At 40.9% G+C, this 19,036-nt stretch overlaps 1 protein-coding gene across 1 annotated transcript in view; it reads right to left on the minus strand.

The window, feature by feature from the left end:
- The window catches only part of CWH43 (cell wall biogenesis 43 C-terminal homolog (S. cerevisiae)), a 108,529-nt gene that overhangs the window by 15,318 nt on the left and 74,175 nt on the right, over positions 1-19,036 (minus strand). The window contains exons 10-11 of the mRNA XM_006872687.1: positions 11,415-11,559; positions 5,277-5,338 (exon numbers count right to left, since the gene is read on the minus strand). Of these exons, the coding sequence (XP_006872749.1) occupies positions 5,277-5,338; positions 11,415-11,559 (207 nt within the window). The remainder of the gene's footprint in view (positions 1-5,276; positions 5,339-11,414; positions 11,560-19,036) is intronic.

Consider the following 19,036-nt stretch of genomic DNA (forward strand, 5'->3'; position numbering starts at 1 on the left):
AGATAGATAGACAGACAGACAGACAGACAGATAGATAGACAGACAGATAGATCCACACATATATGTAGTCCTGATGTGGCACTGTAGGATAAGTGCTGGACTGCTAACAGCACAAGCTCAGTGGTTCAAACCTACCAGCTGCTCCTCAGAAATCCTATATAGGGCTACTCTGAGTCAGCATCGATGTGACACTTAACAACAACACTTAACAACAATAACATATGTATATATATGTGTGTGTGTATGTATATATGAGGATGAGTCAAAAATCTGCATATTGGCTGCAGAATTTACTTTAATCAACTGTCGACATAATCTTGTTTTTCAACACATGTTGTCTATCTGTCAACAAACTTTCATATTCCCTTATTTTAAAATGTTTAAGGCTGAACTTTGAGCCATGAATGCATCACTGTCTTCACTTCATCAGAGGTGAATCTTTGTCCTTGATGGGCTGCTTTCAGGGGACCAAGCAGGTGAAAGTCCAATGGAGCAAGATCAGGATTATAGGGAGGATGCTTTACACCACAAAATGAAGTTTCTGCATGGTGTCAACAGTGTGGGCACAGGTGTGTGGATGTGCATTGTCATGCAAGATCGCAACACCCTTTGGATAGCAGTCTTCTGTGTTTAATCTGAAGTTTAGGTTTCAGATCTTCAGTAAGCAGCTCCTTATAATGAGCACTGTTGATTGTTGAAACTTTTTCCTGATAGAGTTTCAATACTGGCCTGTGAAAATCCCAGAAAACTGTAAGCATCAATTTTCTAGCTGATGGCTGACTTTTGAACTTTTTCTTGGTCAGTGTACTGAGCGTAACAGCAGAGTATAGAATGGAAATATCCTCAATTGTCAACTTTGTGGTTTGCAGTCCAGTGCTTATCATACGGAGCCACCATACTCAATATATGTATATACTGTTGTTGATAAGTGCCATGAAGTCAATTCCAATTCATAGTTACCCTGAATAGACTTTCAAAGGAGTGGCTAGTGGGTTTGAACTGCTTACCTTGCAGTTCAAGCCGCCCTTTCAGACCAGTGCTTATCCTATAGCAAGACACCAGGACTCTGATTTTTTATATATGTTGTTGTTGTTGTATGTGCCGTGGAGTTGGTTCCGACTCATAGCGACCCTGTACAGGGTTTCCAAGGTTGTAAATCTTTACAGGAGCAGAAAGCCTCATCTTTCTCCCGCAGAACAGATGGTAGTTTCGAACTGCTGACCCTGAGGTTAGCAGCCCGGTTCGTAACCACTACGCTACCAGAGCTCCTTCTGATTTTATATATACATACATATAAATACCAAACCAAAACCAAACTCACTGCCATCGAGTTGATTCTGACACACAGGGATCCTATAGGAAAGAGTATAAATGATCCTTGGGGATGCTGAGACCATAAATCACGGCAGGAACAGATAGTCACAGCTTCTCCTGAGGATCAGCTGGTGAATTTGAATCACCGACCATGTTGTTTACCAGCTCAATGTTTACTCCACTGTGTCACCAAGCTCATAAATTTCTGTTTATATTCATATTTAACCATGCCACCCATTCTCGAGGCGAGGTAATGCAGGTCTTGGGCTTCTTGTTAGGTGCCATTGAGTAGGTTCTGACCATAGTAACCCTAAGGAGCTCTGGTAGCATAGTGGTTATGAATTGGGATTATGAATCTCAAGGTCAGCAGTTCGAAACTACCAGTGGTTCCGTGGGAGAAAGATGAGGCTTTCTGCTCCCATAAAGATTTACAGCTTCGGAAACCCTGTACAGAGTCACTATGAGTCGGAACCCACTCCACAGCACATAACCACCACCACCACCACCATAGTGACCCTATGTAAACAGAATGAAACACTGACCGATCCTGCACAATGGTCACAATTGCAGCTACACTTAAGCCCATCATTACTGCTGCCACTGTGACAATCCATCTCGTTGAGGGTCTCCCTCTTTCTTGCTGTCTCTACATTCTCATTTGTATGATGTCCTTCTCCAGGGACTGGCCCCTCCTGACATCATGCCAGAAATATGAGAGACGAAGCCTGGCCATCCTGACTTCTCAGGAGCATTCTGGTTGTACTTTTCCCAACACAGATTTGTTTGCTCTTCTGGCAGTCCATATTACCTCTAATATTCTTCTCCAACACCACAACTCAAATGCATTGATTCTTTTACAGTCTTCCTTATTTATTGTCCAACTTTCACAGTCATATGAAGCTATTGAAAAGATCATGGCTTGGGTCAGGCACATTTTTATTCTCAAACTGACAGCTTTACACTTGAAAATTTTAAAGAGGTCTTGTGCAGCAGATTTGCCTTATGCAATAGTACAGTGTTTGGTTTCTTGGCATGAGTATTGGTGGTGGAACCAAGAAAAATGAAGTCTTTGACAATTTCAATCTTTTCTCCATTTGTATGGATGTTATTTATTGGTCCAGTGGTGAGGATTTTTGTTTTCTTTACATTAAGGTTCAACTCATATGAAACACTGTGGTCTTTGATCTTCATCGCTAAGTATTTTAAGTCCTCTGTACTTTCAGCAACAAGGTTGTGTCGTCTGCATATCTCAAGCTCTCAACGAGTCTTCCCCCAATCCTGATGGCATACTCTTCTTCAATTTCATCATCACTGGCTTTAGTGGTTGGTGTGTAAATTTGAATAATTGTGTATTAACTGGTTTTCCTTGTAGAGGAATGGATATTATCCTATCACAGTGTTGTACTTCAAGACAGATCTTGTTATGTTCTTTTTGATGATGAATGCAACACGTTTCCTTTTCAGTTTGTCATTCCTGGCATTGTAAGCCATATGACTTATAATCCATTTTTGCTCACTGATGCCTGGTGGTGGTGGTTGGTGGTTGTGAGCTGTGGAGTCATTTCCGACTCATAGCGACCTTGTATAGGGTTTCTGAGCCTGCAAATCTTTCTCCTGTGGAACCTCTGGTAGTTTCAAACTGCTAACCTTAAGGTTAGCATCCCGACTCCTAACCACAATGCTATGTTGATATTTATGCATTCCATTTCATTTTTGATAACTTCCAATAGATTCATACTTTGTATATTCCATGTCCCAATTATTAATGGATGTTTACAGTTGTTTCTCTTCATTTTGAGTTGTGCCCAACCAGCAAATGAAGGTGCTGAAGTCTATACTCCATTCGTGTCATCATGGTCAACTCTACTTTGAGGAGGCAACTCTTCCCCTATCATATTTTGAGTGCCTTTCAACCTGACAGGCTCATCTTCTGCCACTATATTCTGGTAGTCTTCATCATGTTTCAATAGTCTGGTGCTGACAGTTTTCCATTGCTATTCATAAGGTTTTCAGTGACTAAATATTTGGAAGTAGTCTGTCTCTCCTTTTTTCTAGTCTTTGTTTGTCTGGAAGTTCAACTGAAACCTGTCAATCATGGGTTACCCTGCTGGTATTTAAAATATCTGTAGCATAGCTTCCAGCATCACAATATTACAAACACAAGCCATCACAGTATGACAAACTGACAGACAAAAGGTGGAGGGGGTTGTATAGGAACCAAAACATATCACCATTTTACTCAGAGTAATATCTAAAGTTCTCAACAAGGATGGGTGGAACCATACGAGGTTTGCCCCCTTCCCTCCTTGCCCACACACTGCCCCTTACCTTTTCTATCTCATACCTCTGTCCCTCACCACACCCCCTCACCACACACCCTAAACACACACAATACAATCCAACCCACTAGCTTTACTTGTCCTTGACCATACCACACTGCTGGAACAGGGCTTTTGCACTATCTCAGTCCTCTACCTGGATGAGTCTTCTCCCAGATAACTGCACGGCTCACTCCTTCAGATCTCGGTCCAAATGATCATTTTCTGGTATGACCCACCCAACTCCCTATTTACAATTGCACCCCTATCTTCCTACTCCTAATGCTTCTTACATTGCTCTGTGTTTTTCCTGTAGGACTCCTCACCTAAACTACAGCATCATGGAATTGTTTACTATGCTTATTCTCATTCCTCCAGTGTAGAAATCCCGGTATGTTACTGCCTTCCCCTGGGTACTTCCCATATACATGCCATGTCTGATCAATGCTTGCTGAATGACAAATAAGGGTACAGAGCAAGAGCACCTAAAGTTTAACTTCACTGGACTGTTCCTTATAATTGGTCAGCTCTGGTACCCACTGGATGAGGCGTCCAGGAGGGGCATAAATAGCTAAGCACATGGCTCCTAACTGAACAGTTAGGGATCTGAATCCAATAAGTGGTGTTTCATAAGAACAGCCTGGTGATCCACTTCCCAAAGACCACAGCCACTGGCAGGCTTATGGAGCACAGTGCTGTTCATCAATACACGGGGTTGCCATGAGTCGGAACCAACTTGATAGCAATCGTGTTTTGTTTTTTAAGGGATGGTCGGATCAACCACCAGTCCCTATCCTTCAGCTGACAAGATTAAGACACCTCTGGCTGCTGAGCTGCTGTGTATGGATAAGGGGCTAAGGCCTGGAGAAGTCCATCCTAGAAGTCCACACCTGAGTTCCCAGGTCAGATTTTGGAAGGTAATAAAGGTCAGATTTTGTCCTACAGGAGGAGGCTCTGGGGACTCCAGGGAAGGTCCCCGATTGCAGCACGTTCTCTCCACTGACTTCAGATCCCTAGATGAACAGGGACCTGCGACTCAATCCACTGCCAACACAATCTGCACCTCCTTACCTTTCTCCCTTCCACTCCAGCCACACTCAAAAACATCACACTCCTTTCACAAAACTTTGTGCTTGTTGTCCCCCAAGATATACACAGGTTAACTATCTCCTTTCATCCAGACTGCTGCCCAAACATCACCCCCTCAGAGGGATTCACCCCCTATCACATATCATAGAAACTCCAGCACATCCCTTTCTCCTTGCCTAGCTTGCTCACCACTGCCTGTCAGAGTCCATGATTTATCCTTGCTGTTTTCCATCTCCTTCCATTGCAATGTAAGCACTATGATAACAAAGGATTTTGTTTTGTTCCTGTTATATCCACACCATTCAAGTTAATGTCTGACACATAATAAGCATTTAATAAACACTTGTCAAATGAATGAATGAAGGGTTATTCCTTCTTAAATTATTAATCCATGCTTAAAAAACATTTTTTAAGCTGCTTAACTAGTCAAAGCAGTGTTTATAAACAGTAACAAAATTAATTGCTTTCATAACATTTTTTTTTCCTGCTAGGAGAGACCTAGAAGATCACAGTAATAAAAGATTAAAAAGAAAACAATCAAACACCTGTGCTCACCTGATCAGCCCTCGATACATGATGTATTCACACCATCGGTCAAGATCTGTGCTGTCAATATCCTAGTGAAAAGCAAAGGAGAGAATGCTTAAACCATAAAAAACAAACATAAATTCTGAATTGCCAAGAACATGTGTAAGCTGCAGTGATAAATATGCATGCTATTTTCTCTGCCTGGATTTGCTCCTCATTTAAAGCTCATTCTACAGATATTTCTTGAGCACCTACTATGTGCCAGTCTAGCTACTATACTAGACATGGTAGGAATAACAAGTTGAAGGTGGTTCTAGAGCAGGAGTTGGGCGGGTAAATTATTGATTACAATAAATGTTCTGGTTCCCTGCAGCTTTCCAAGACCTTCAGCCCCAGCAGAATTTACCGCCTCTTTATTTGTTGTCCTTTGTAATTCGCTACGTACAGCAGCTATGCCGTTCTGCTAGTGATTTGTTCCTGTGTCTCCACCTTGTCCTTCCTCAGCAGAGGGATGCTTAATCACTTTTATCTCTCTGGTGCTTAGCAGGATGCCTGCTGTTCAGCAGGTGCTCAGTATGTGCTTGTTAAATTCAGTCATGGAAATAAACACATTTGGGGAGAAATCATGACTTTTTTTTAATGGTGAAAACTTGAGATCTAGGTTATTTTTCACCAGAGAAGGAGAGCAGATACACATTAGTATTATTATTTCTCACTGTAATGTGTTATTGCTGTTGTTAAGCTCTGTAGAGTCGGTTCCGACTCTTAGTGACCCTGTATAGGGTTTCTCAGGCTGTTAAATTTTGGGGGAGCAGAAAGCCTCATTTTTTCCCCATGGATTGGCTGGTGGGCTTGAACCACCGACCTGGTGGCTGCAAGTCCAGTGATTATCCTACGAAGCCACAGCACTCGCATAAAGATCAATATCCTAGGCATTGTTGTTGTTGTTAAATGCCATCAAGTTGGTTCTGACTCATAGTGATCCTGTATAGGGCTTCTGAGGAGTGGCTGGTGAGTTTGAACCACCAACCTTTTGGCTAGCAGTTCAGGGATCACCCTAAAGTGCCACACCATGAATACAAGCTGCTATACCAAGAGTAAAAGCTGTAGGATAAGCACTGGACTGCAAGGTCATTTTGTACCACAAGCTCGGTGGTTCAAACTCACCAGCCACTCCTTGGAAACCGTATACAGGGTTGCTATGAACCAGAACCAACTCTAGAGTATTTAACAATAGTAACAACATACTGAAGGCAGAATTCTCAATTTTTCTCTTTAAAGAGTCCTATTAATTAAGATATACTGGACTTTTTGTAATTCCTGAGATTTACTATTAAAATTCATTTAAAAACATTTTTAAGTCTCTAAAAAATTACACCAAAATTTACTTATCTCTCATTTTTTCCTTAAGCTTGGTGGTAGACACTTTATTGTCAGTAGCATGCACACATACTAGTATACCTTTCCTATACGTGAAAAAATATAATGGGTTTAAAAAACTAAGTTAAAAATTAAGAGGATAATAAACAACACTAATAAACAAAAGAAGTATGGCTCTGCTTTGCTTCCGGCAGATATAAAAATTTAGTCATTCAGCTATATATGCTGGGCATAATAACCTATGAATCTGTTTAACTATCATTTTATTTTATTAGGTTCTAAAAAGATGCTATCAAATTTTAAGACTATGGAATTTAAGTAACCATTACTTAAAGAGAAAAAGAACCCTGTTCATCCAAGCATTTGTGATACAAATTCCTCTCTGTATTCATAAACTTCTTAATAGAAAACACTGTGTGAAGACTGACTGCTAATCTCGACACAGCTTCTGACAGTGATGGTAGAAAGCAACAAAGGATTATTAAAATCAAATTGAAGTCATCTTGCCTAATACCATTTGAATCCCTTCTACATAAGTATATGTAATGTGAGAGAGTCCTCCTTTAGTATGATGAAATTTCCCCCAGACTTGCCAAATCACATCTTGTCTAACATTCTTTTGTAATTTCTAAACCATTTACTTCCACTCACATTTATTTTATTGGACTTGATGCATATAGTCAGACACACATAAGACATATATGTAGCTACCAGTTATTGAGTGTGTTCCATGTATGGGGGCTTTACAAACCTTATAATTGATCCTCAGCCACACCACAGTAATGCAAGAGATAGATAGCACTACTACCACATTACACATGTGGGAGATTGAAGCCCAGAAAGGTCAGTAACTGGTCCCAAGGTCATACAGCCTGATAAATACAGCCCTGGCTAGGTTAGTGAGGGCACCCAGACCCTAGATGAGTGAGTAGGGCCATCTTAGATCCTCTAGCCACTATGGGGCCATGAGCTCATTGTATAAGTGAACAGGGAACTGTCAAATCAACCCACTGAATCATGGAAGATAGTAACACCTACACTGTGGTAAGCCACAGCAGTTTGAGATTTCAATAACTGATGTCTCTATGGCTCCTCAGGCTCCAGGATTTTGTCTTAGTTTTCTCACTGGCCTTAATCTCTTTTCCTGAGAGAATCTTCCTTCTCTTCCCTCACCCATCACTCCTACGCTGCATTCAAGGTGGCTTTAATCGGGTTTTTCTTTGGCCTTCTTATTTGCCCTTCTCTAACTCCATAAGCAATCTCATCTATTTCAATGATGAGCTACATGCTTCAGTTCCCTAAATCTATATCTGTAGTCCTCATCAATCTTCTCAATTCCAAACCCACATGCTCAACTGCCTACCGGACGAATTCCATTAATTGATGCCTCAAACTCAGGCCAAGCTGAACTCATCATTTCCCTTCAAAACTCTTCTTCCTTTGTATATTTCACATTGGACTGCTAACCACTAGGTCAGCAGTTTGAATCCACTGGTTGCTCTAAGGGAAAAAGATGAGACTTTGTGCTCCCATAAAGATTAACCCCTCAGAATCGACACCATGACACACAATACTCACCACCACAATAGTAAATGTTAGCATCATAAACGCTTTGACCAAAGTCCAAAACCAGTAGTCCACATTGACTCCACTTTCTGCTTACCCACTGTGGCAGACTAAGCTACTCGTGTTTCCTAAAATCGGCCTTGCCCTTCTTCCAAAGTTTTAGTATGTTGAGCTGGTTATATGGCCACCAAGATTAAATATTACCTCTTTCAACTTCCTGTACAAGGTGTGACCTTAAGACTGTGTTCCAGTTAATGAAATGAAAGAAGAATTAGGGGTCAGCTTCCTGGGACTTGCCTTTGGAGATAACTTGTTCATGGTCTCATCTGTATCTTTTCCTCTATTTTGTTAACTAGAACTGAGTTGCCGCCATTTTGGACCATGAGGCAAACTTGGGGACACAGATGCTGTAAACTGGAATCACAAATAGAAGGAGCATATATTCCTGACACCACAGAGTGACAGAGCTATGCTGAATCACCCACCTAGTCTTCTATATAAAGAAATAAACTTTTATCTTATTGAAGCCGCTGTTATTTTGTGAGTCCTGGTGTGGCACTGTAGAATAAAACAATGGACTGCAAGGTCAGTTTGAACCACAAGATCTGCAATTCAAACCCATCAGCATCTCCTTGGAAACCCTATACAGGGGTCACTGTGAGTCAGAACTGACTCAGCAGCACTCAACAACAACAACATTTTGTGTCACGTTTAGAAAATCTTTATCACACTATATTCTCTTGCACCATTGTCTCTTCAAGCACTTGGTAAATAATGTTATGCTCTGGAGTCCTGGTGTGGTGCTGTGGGATGAAGCACTAGACTGCAAGATTGGTTCAAACCACAGGATCAGTGGTTCGAATCCACCAGCCGTGCCTGGGAAACCCTATACAGTGTTACTATGAATCAGAACCAACTCAACGGCACTTAACAACAACGTCTTAAAATCTACATAAGATGAATAAAATTTTATCACTGCAGATATTAGCTGAAGACATGAGGTCAAAAGCAAAATGAAAAAGATAAAAATATCTATACAAGGCTTAACTAAACAGAAAAACTATGTCTCATTGCAAATGATTGTATTTGGAATTCTAGTGTGCGGGAAGCGCTTAACTCTGGGTGCTTGGCAAGGCCGCACTAAGAGGAGAGACATTATGCACGGCATATGATTCTCAAAAGCTGACCCCTATCTTCCCTTCAAGTTAGCCCTGAATTTACTTGTAAAAATATATAATTTGGCAATATTCTCAGCTTTCACTATGAGTCTACAACCTTAGGAAAAACTAGCTTAGCAGCAATTGCTTTCAGCCTTGGTGGATTGAATACAAAGAGAAATTGTGTAAATTACTCCTTTTCCATAGAAATTGTGGGGCCACAAAAGCAGATAGCATTTAGAGTCAAGCTGACCTACCCCCATAGGCCTCACCACATTCAGTCACTAGCTAGAATTCTCAAACCCCTACATACAAACACCTGCATAAATAAGTAGACAATAATGAACTTAAGTGAAGAATAGTTTTGACTTTATAATCTACACTTCTTGCAGCAAGTAGCCAGGTTGGGCTTTATGCCACATAGCTCTTAAGTGATTTAATGAATATCTTTATGATGAAGATAATAGCACATTATATAGGATAGAAGTTTATAGTCTTTTAGTAGAAACAAGAAGAAACCGTTTTATCTCATACTGGAAAAGAACATGAACATCATAGAAGTATTCTTGTTAAGGCTGTCTAATGACCAAGTGCAAGAATGTTGTGACTAACTGTGTAATAATTCAAGAAATGATAAAAGTGTCAATGCATGTACTGTGTAATTTTAAGTATAAAAAATAAAGACTTGCTGGGCTGGGCTAGCAGAAGGCAGAGGAAGGCAGAGAAGTGGCAGAAGGAAGAAAGAAAGAAAGCAGAAAGAAGTAGAGACAGAGCCAAGGAAGGCAGAGCTAGGAGGAAGAAGAAGAGAGCAGGAGGGAGAAGGCAGAGAACAGACAGCAGAGAGCAGAGGGCAGACAGCAAAGAGAACAGGAAGCAGAAGCAAGGGCAGAAGCTAGAGAGCATAGCCGGACAGCAACAGCTAGTTGAAAAGCCTCTAGAGTTGTATTCATTCATTTCTTCACCTGACGTTTCCGCGTATTCACTCATGTCCCACGACCCCCGTGGAGGGCAGGAACCCCTCTCCTGAGGACTTGATGTGTGTGTATCTGTCCCTCTCCTGAGGACTTGATGTGTGTGTCAGCTTCCCAAAGCATGATTATACCCAAGAACATTGATAGACTCAAAGGTTTTGGACAAAATCAGTGTCATTTGGTAAGGTCCTGTCTAGCTGACCTTTCTGCGTCACACTGCATTTCTTATCTTTCACTAAACAATATCATTATTCTCATAACGTGGCAGGTTGTATGGCCACAGCAATGTCTCACATCCCATCATCCCATATGCTATTCATATAATGTGACTTTGAGACACTGCCCATCGAGAGGTAGGTTTTATGTGTCTTCCTTTTGATTTTGGACAGACTTGCTACTATGACGGTATTAATGCTATGTGGCTTACAAGGCCATACAAGTCTACACAATTTCAATCTGGTTTTCTTGATACACACACACTCTTAGAATTCAACTGTCATATAGGGTGAAAGCCCAAACAGCTCATAACAAGGAAACAAGGTTTCCTGCCCAAAGCCTTAGCTAAGCTCTTACTCAGAAGCCAGTACCAATTTGCCAGCCATTCAAGTCATCTGACAGTGGACCCTCCAGGCTCCAGTTGAGTCACCTCATAGACATTGCATGGGACAAATATGTACTACCTCTACTGTTGTTGAGTGCAGCAGAGTCCATGTTGACTCACATGAATCCCATGTGACAGAGCAGAACTGCCCCATAGGAGTGTCTTGGCTATAATATTGACGGAAGCAGATTGCCGAGTTCTTTCTTCCAGGGAGCTATTGGGTGGATTCAAATTCACAACCTTTTGGTGAGCAGTCAAGCGCTCAACCATTTATGCCACCAGGGCTCTGCTACATCTGTCCAAGTTATAAATTTGTGAGCAAATAAATGATTGCTTTTGTTTCAAGTCAATATGTTTCGTGGTGGTTTGCTCCACAGCAATAGACAGAGCTAGGACATTCATTAAAGGGTAGAATTAGTTTTTTGTTTTTTAATTATGAAAAAGAAGCGTTTGACTTAAGAAATCTGAAATTCCATTAAGATTGTGTTACCTTCACATTTCCATACTCAATCAGCTGTAGATAATCTCTGGACCCAGGGGCTGAGGTGATATAGCCCAGAAATATCACTTGATGAGCGCTATTTTTCAGTAGCTTTGACACAGCAATTGCCTGAAGTTTCCTGTCCAGGTCATCTCTAAAAAACAAAAAAAATGCAACAACTGACCTCTTCAATTAGTTTCTTAAAATTATCTTTGTAAATAAAAAATTATCTTTGTAAACCAACTTTACAAAAGTTTTAGGCACCTAAGTTCCCAAAGAAAATCTTCAAATAGTATACAAAGCCATACTAATTCCTACTTGGGCAAACGCTTTAATGTTATGCAAATGAACAAAACCTCAGAGATACAGCATTTCAACTAAGTAGGCTGACACACTTTTGACTGAGAATAATACAATCCTTCTCACACATCATTTGGGGTCAAGTTGATTCAAGTGTCTTTTTAAAACAGCATTGTCATAAAAAACTTTCAAGGATCCATTGGGTCAACACAATGGCATGTATATCCACGGTTTCATAAAGTTTGTTGGTTTGGTTTGGGTTTTTAAGGGAAAGCTGTTTCCTTATGTCTATTATTTCCCCTAATGATTTCAGTGGGAGCACAATGGCTCCAGATGATAAACATTGCGAACCATAAGGTCTGTGGTTCAAGCCCACCAGCTACTCTGGAAGAAAGATGAAGCTTTCTATGCCCTCAGTGATTTAAAGCCTCAGAAAGTCTGAGTTGGATCCGACTCCATGACACTTAACAGTTACAAACTTGCTTAAAATGACACCTTTAAACATCTTTCTGGTATGCTCTGCTTTCAGCCAAGATCCTTGACCTCAGTTTCTTTTTCTGAAAAATGGATCCACTAATAACTACTTCAAGGAGTCCTGGTGTGGTTCTGTGAGTTAATTTGTTGGACTGCAAAGTCGGCGGTTGAAGCTTACCAGCCGCTTCTTGAAAACCCTACGCAGGGTGGGTATGGGTTGGAACCGACTTGACGGCAGTTAACGACAATAACTACTTCACAAAATAATATCACATTTATAAATGGTGTATTCATTGGCTGGAAATAATCATTGTTAATTTGGAGTCCTGGTGTGGCGCTAAAGGTAAAGCACTGGATGGCTACTCTCAAGGTCTGCAGTTCAAACCACTAGCTACTCCTCAGAAATCCTATACATGGTTACTATGAGTCAGAACCGACTCAATGGCACTTAACAACAACAACAATAGCAACAAAATCAGATCTTGTCCTGGTGTGGCACTGTGGGATAAGCACTGGACCACAAGTGTGGTTTGACCTGTAAGGTTGGCAGTTCAAATCCACAGCTGCTCCTTGTAAACCCTATACAGGGTTGCTCTGAGTCAAAACCACTCGACGGCATTTAACAACAGCAAAAACCTGGTGTGGTGCTGTAGGATAAGCACTGGATTGTTAACCAAAAGGTTGATGGTTCAAACCCACCAGCCGTTCCTCAGAAGTTCTGTACAGAGTCACTATGAGTCGGAGCTGACTCGATGGCACTTAGCAACAATAACAACAACAACAATGAAACACCATAACAGTATAACTAAGATAATTAGGCTGGTACATCAAGCTAGGAAGTGCTGGTCTGGTGCTTCAGGATAACGCACTGGACCATGCCGTCAGTTTGAACCACCAGCTACTCCTCGGAAACCCTATACAGGGTCGCCATGAGTCAGAACCAACTCAACAGCACTTAGCAACAACTTTAACGACAACATCAGTTTGTTTGGTAAAATAGGACACATTTGACATGATCCAGTCATTAAAACCGAAACATTTCTAGTATTTCCAACACAGTGGATTTAGCAAAGGTGATAATGGAAAGCTAAACAGAGGTCAGTAAGTTCACCAGAGGTGAGCAACAGCTGGAAACCAGTACTAGTTGTAGGGCTGGAGGGACAGCAGGAGAGGGTGATACTGCCAGCACTGACTGGCGGGAGAAGAGTGTAAAGAAGCTGCCCCAAAATGAGCTGGGGCCAGGTAAGGAGGAGATGGACCCACAGAAGTGCCTCCGCTGCTGCCAGAACATCAGAGGAAGCACAGAAAGGATAAGAAACACCCTGGCTTTTCTCCTCATTATACCTCCAGCTTCCACTGGTGTCTTATTGGTTAACCTACCCAGAAATCTGAAGACAAAGGCATCTGAGAAATATCGCTCCCTCCAATGTACATACAGCAGATAAAGAGAAGAACAAGGAGTGGAGCTGAGGCAAATACTTAATTGTTTTTAAGTGCCGTCAAGTTGGTTCCAACTCACAGCAACCTAGTATAGGGTATCCAAGGAACAGCTGGTGAGTTTGAACCACCGACCTCGTGCGAACATTGTGGTCCAGTGTTTTATCCCACAGCGCCACACCAGGACTTCATAAATCAAGAAAATCAAACCCACTGCCTTTGAGATGTTTCTGATTCACAGCACGAACACAGGTATCTTAAAAAGAAACAGAAAAAGTTCAAAGGAAGATGAAAGTAGACCACCATGGACTCAGAAGATAAGAGAGACCTCAATGTGACGGAATCTGAAGTCAGGGCGAAGTTTGGATAAGTATATATACAGAGCTGAATATTATTAAAAGATGTCTCAGGAAATCAACTATCAACACTCAAGTAAGCAGCAGTCAAGAAATCAAACGATGTATTGCATTAAGCAAATCTGCTGCGCAAGACCTTTTAGAAGTGTTGAAGAGCAAATATATCAGTTTGAGGACTAAGGTGCACCTGACCCAAGCCATGGTGTTTTTAATAACTTCATATGAATGTGAAAGCTGGATAGTGAATAAAGAAGACTTAGAAGAATTGATGGCTTTGAGTTATGGTGTTGGAAAAGAATATTGAAAGTGCCATGGGCTGCCAAAAGAACCAATAGATCCATTTTGGAAGAAGTGCAGCCAGAGTGCTCCTTGGAGGCCAAGATGGCCAAAATTTGTCACTCATACTTTGGACATATTGTCAGGAGGGACCAGTCACTGGAGAAGGATATCATGTTTGGTAAGGTGGAGGGTTAGAGAAAAAGAGGAAGAACCCCAGTGAGATGGATTGGCCAAGTGGCAGCAACGATGGACTCAAGTATGCCAACAGTAATGAGGTTGGCTCAGGATCAGCCAGTGTTTCATTCTGCTGTGCATAAGGTCGCTATGGGTCGGTACAGAGTCAATGGCACCTAACAACAACAACAACAGGAAATAGATGAGTAAACGAGTGACCATTTCAAACACCTACCATCTGTGAGGTACTGTGCTATTTGATAACTGAGTTCTCACATCACTGAGTGGTAGGCATAAGCTCTACTTGTTTAACAAGGTTAAGTCACTGTCTGTGGTTATTATCCATCTCTCCTGCACAGATCATTCTCTGACCTTCCCTGTAGCCCGGGAAGCGGACCTCTGAAGAGTTCATCTTGTAGGCTCCCTTGTCTGCTGGTTTCCAATTGGGTTTGGTCAACTGGAGGCACCGTCAGATGTAAAGGTGCGAGAAGAGCAAACTTGGGATATGTATTTCCCAGTTCTTCCTTCCTTTATGGCTGAATCTCTAGCAAGTAGTTGTCTTCCTCTTGCCAAGTGGCTCGTCTTCCTTGGTTCCAGACTTCACTGGGCTCCGGAAACACTATCTTCTCTGCTTGTCCCTTTAGAGCTAAGGGTGTTAATGACTCCCTACTGATGCTAATGTCTGAATACCTCAACATCTCAATTGTTCATTTTGACCCTTCCAACATTTTTATAAGTAGTCTCATTATTAGATCTGCAGTGAGTTCAGTTTCTTCTGATGCATGGACCCCAAACCAAACCAAACCCAGTGTCATCAAGTTGATGTCAACTCATAGGGATCCTATAGGTCATACTGCCACACCTTTCTCCTGCGGAGTAGCTAGAGGTTTTGAACCGCCAACCTTCTGGCCATCATCCAAGGCTCCTAATATATGGAAGTAGGATTCAAATCTAGGTCTAGAAATTTTAAAAGCCACTGCAACCCAGAAGGTGTTTTCATTCAAACATATTTTAGCAATGTGTTACTAGAAAATAATCTGTGAATCTGGGTTTACATTTTCTTAGGAGATAAATGTTATCTAGTGATAATAAAAAGTATATGTATATACGTGAGGAAGAAAGACAGAGAAACAGAGTGCGAAGGCTTTATGGTTCCTTATCTGTTAATATCAGATCAGCACCAAAATCCTATAACGTGGACTGGAAAAGAGAAGTGTTATGCCATTTTCAGAGTTGAGAAAACTGGTATTCACCCAGCTTATCTTACAATAGAAGCAAAACTAGAACTCAGGCTTCCAGGCTACCGGTTCTGAGCTTTTTCCTCTTTATTCATAGCACATGTTATAGATTTCAAAAAATAATGGCTTTGGGAATAAACAGTGATGAAGGTTGCATAATATGGTGAATATCATTAATATCACTGATTGTAGACTTACAAATGATTAAAATGGTAAATGTTTTCCTCTACATATTTTACCACAATCATTTTTTAAATAGTGGGCTCAGTAAATTACATAAAATAATATCAATTTTACATCTGGTATTTACCTAAATGACTCCTATGAAGTGCTGCTATTTCCTACTTACTGATTGTAAAAGAGATATTTGCATAGTCAGTAATTTACAAAGTTTTGTTCCGTCAGCTCATAACATGCACAAGTAGTTTGTAATTCATTTCCTAATATGCTTTTGCATTTGTGTGCCATAATCACTGGAAATGAAATCCCTAAGTATTTATTCACAGTAAAAGTTTTTATGTCTAGTATATTGTAGCAAACAAAAAATATGCAACGATGACTTCACAGATCATTCGAGGTGCTAACTTTCTTCTAGTGAGCCCTGGTATGGCACTATAGGATAAGCATTGGACTGTTAACTGAAAGCTTCAAACCTATCTGTGGCTCCTTAGAAATCCTATACAGGGTCATGAGGAGTCAGAACTGACTCAATAACACCTAACAACAACAACAATCCTACCCTGGTGTGGTGCTGTAGGATTAGCACTGGACTTCTAACTACAAGATGATCAGTGGTTCAAACCTATCAACTGCTCCTCAGAAATCCTATACAGGCTCACTAATTGTCAGAACTGACTCGACAACACCTAACAACAATTTCACTTTGATGTGGTGCTGTAGGATAGAGCACTGGTGGGCTAACTGAAAGGTCAGTAGTCCAAACCCACCAGTCACTCCTCAAAAACCCTATACAGTGTTGCTATGAGTTGGAAGTGACTTGTTGACACTTAACAATGCTAAACCCTATACAGGGTTGCAATGAGATGGAATTGACTCGATGGCAGTGTCATTAACTTTGTTCTGTCACTTATTGAAAATGTATACAACACAGGAGCTCTGGTAGTGTAGTTGTTATGAGCTGGGCTGCTAACCTCAAGGTCAGCAGTTCAAAACTACCAGCTGTTCCACGTGAAAAAGTGGCTTTCTGCTCCTGTAAAGATTTACACCTGTGGAAACCCTATGCAGGGTCACTATGAGTTGGAACTGACTCCACAGCATACCACCACCACCACCACCATACAACACAGTGGCTCCATAGGATAAGTACTGGACTGTGAACCACAAGATTGGTGGTTTGAACTCACCAGCCACTCCTTAGGAGAAAGATGAGGATTTCTCTTCCTACAAAAGATTGAAAGCCTCAGAAACATTATACAGGGTCGCTAGGAGTTGAAACTGATTCCATCGCATGTAACAACAACATACAGCAGTGTTCAAAGCTTGTACTTCCAAGAAGTGACAGAGGGGTGACTCCTTAAGGACAAAGACTGTCCCCAGTGTGCCTGTGATGTAGAAAATATTTAATTCATGCTAACAAATACTTTAAAACTTTCTAAGAGACATTTTATGCTTTTAAAAAACAAAACGCAGTTGCCATTCAATCAGTTAACTCTGACTTATGGGATCCCCAGGTATTTCCGAGTAGAACTCTGCTTTGCAGGGTTCTTAATGGCTGATTTTTCAGAAGTAGCTCACCAGGCCTTTCTCCTGAGGGACCTCTGAATAACATTTCAGTTAGCAGTGAAGTGATTCACTGTTTACACTCTCCAGGGAATCCACTTTATATTTAGAGTAGACTGATTTTGTTGAATAATAATGGCCAGTATTACTTGAGCACTTACTGTGTTGTTCTTGTTGTTAGGTGCCATCAAGTAACTTTGGACTCATAGCGACTTTACACACACAGAGCAAGCACTGCCTGCTCCCGCACCATCCTCACAATTGTTAAGCCTGACTTCATTGTGCTGCCACAGTGTCCATACATCTTGCTAGGGATCTCCCTCTTTTCACTGACCATCGTTCTCCAGGAACTGCTCTCTCCTGATAATCATGTCCAAAGTGTGAGAGACAAAGTCTGGCTATGATCATGTCTTCTAAGGAACATTCTGGCTATACTTCCTCCTACACACAGATTTGTTTGTTCTTCAGGCAGTCCATGGTACTGTTAATATTCTTCTTCAACAAAATAACACAAATACACTCCTCTACAGTCTTCCTTATTCGCTGTCCAACTTTGACATTCATATGAAATTACTGAATATACCATGGCTTGGGTCAGGCACACAAACTGACATCTTTATTTACTCTTGAACACTTGGAAGAGATCTTGTGCAGCAAAATTGCTAATGTAATATGTCATTTGATTTCTTGACTGCTGTTTCCATGAGTTCTGATGGTGAATACAAGCAAAATGATGTCTTTGACAACTTCAATCTTTTCATCATTTATCATGATATTATTTATTGGTCCAGTGGTGAAGACTTTTGTTTTCTTTACATTGAGGTACAACCCATACTGAAGGCTGTGGTCTTTGATCTTTATAAGTAAATATTTTAAGTCCTCTTCACTTTCAGCATGCAAGGTTGTATCATCTGCATATCAAAGGTTGTTAATGAGTCTTCCTCTAATCCCGATGCCATGTTTTTCTTTTTATAATCCAGCTTCTTGGATTATTTGCTCAGCATACAGATTGAATAAGTGTGATGACAGAATACAATGCTGGCACACATCTTTCCTAATTTTAAACTATTCTGTGTTCCCTTGTTCTGTTCTAATGGCTGCCTCTTGGTCCATGTACAGATTCCTCATGAGCACAATTAAGTGTTACAGAATACTCATTCTCCACAATATTGTCCATAGCTTGCCATGATTCACACATTCAAAAGCCTTAGCTCAGTCAATAAAGCAAATGTAAATATCTTTCCAGTATTCTCTGCATCCAGCAAAGATCTATCTGATATGAGTAATAATGTCCCTCATTCCACGTCCTCATCTGAATCCAGCTTGAATCTCTGGCACTTACCTATCAGTGTACAGTTTAAGCCGTTTTTGAATTATCTTCAGCAAACTTTTACTTGCATGTGCTATTAATGATATTATCTGATGATTTCTGCATTGCAGTGGGTCTCACCTCCCTTTGGAATGGGTACAAATGTGAATTCTTCTCATCTGTTGTCCAGGTAGCTATCTTCCAAATGTCTTGGCATAGATGAATGAGTGGCTCTAGTGCTGTATCAGTATGTTGAAAAATTTCAATTTGTATCCCATCAATTACTGGAGCTGTGTTCTTTGCCAATGACTTCAGTGCACATTG

Source organism: Chrysochloris asiatica, unplaced genomic scaffold (genome assembly GCF_000296735.1).
Source record: "Chrysochloris asiatica unplaced genomic scaffold, ChrAsi1.0 scaffold00209, whole genome shotgun sequence".
NCBI classification, from domain to species: domain Eukaryota; kingdom Metazoa; phylum Chordata; class Mammalia; order Afrosoricida; family Chrysochloridae; genus Chrysochloris; species Chrysochloris asiatica.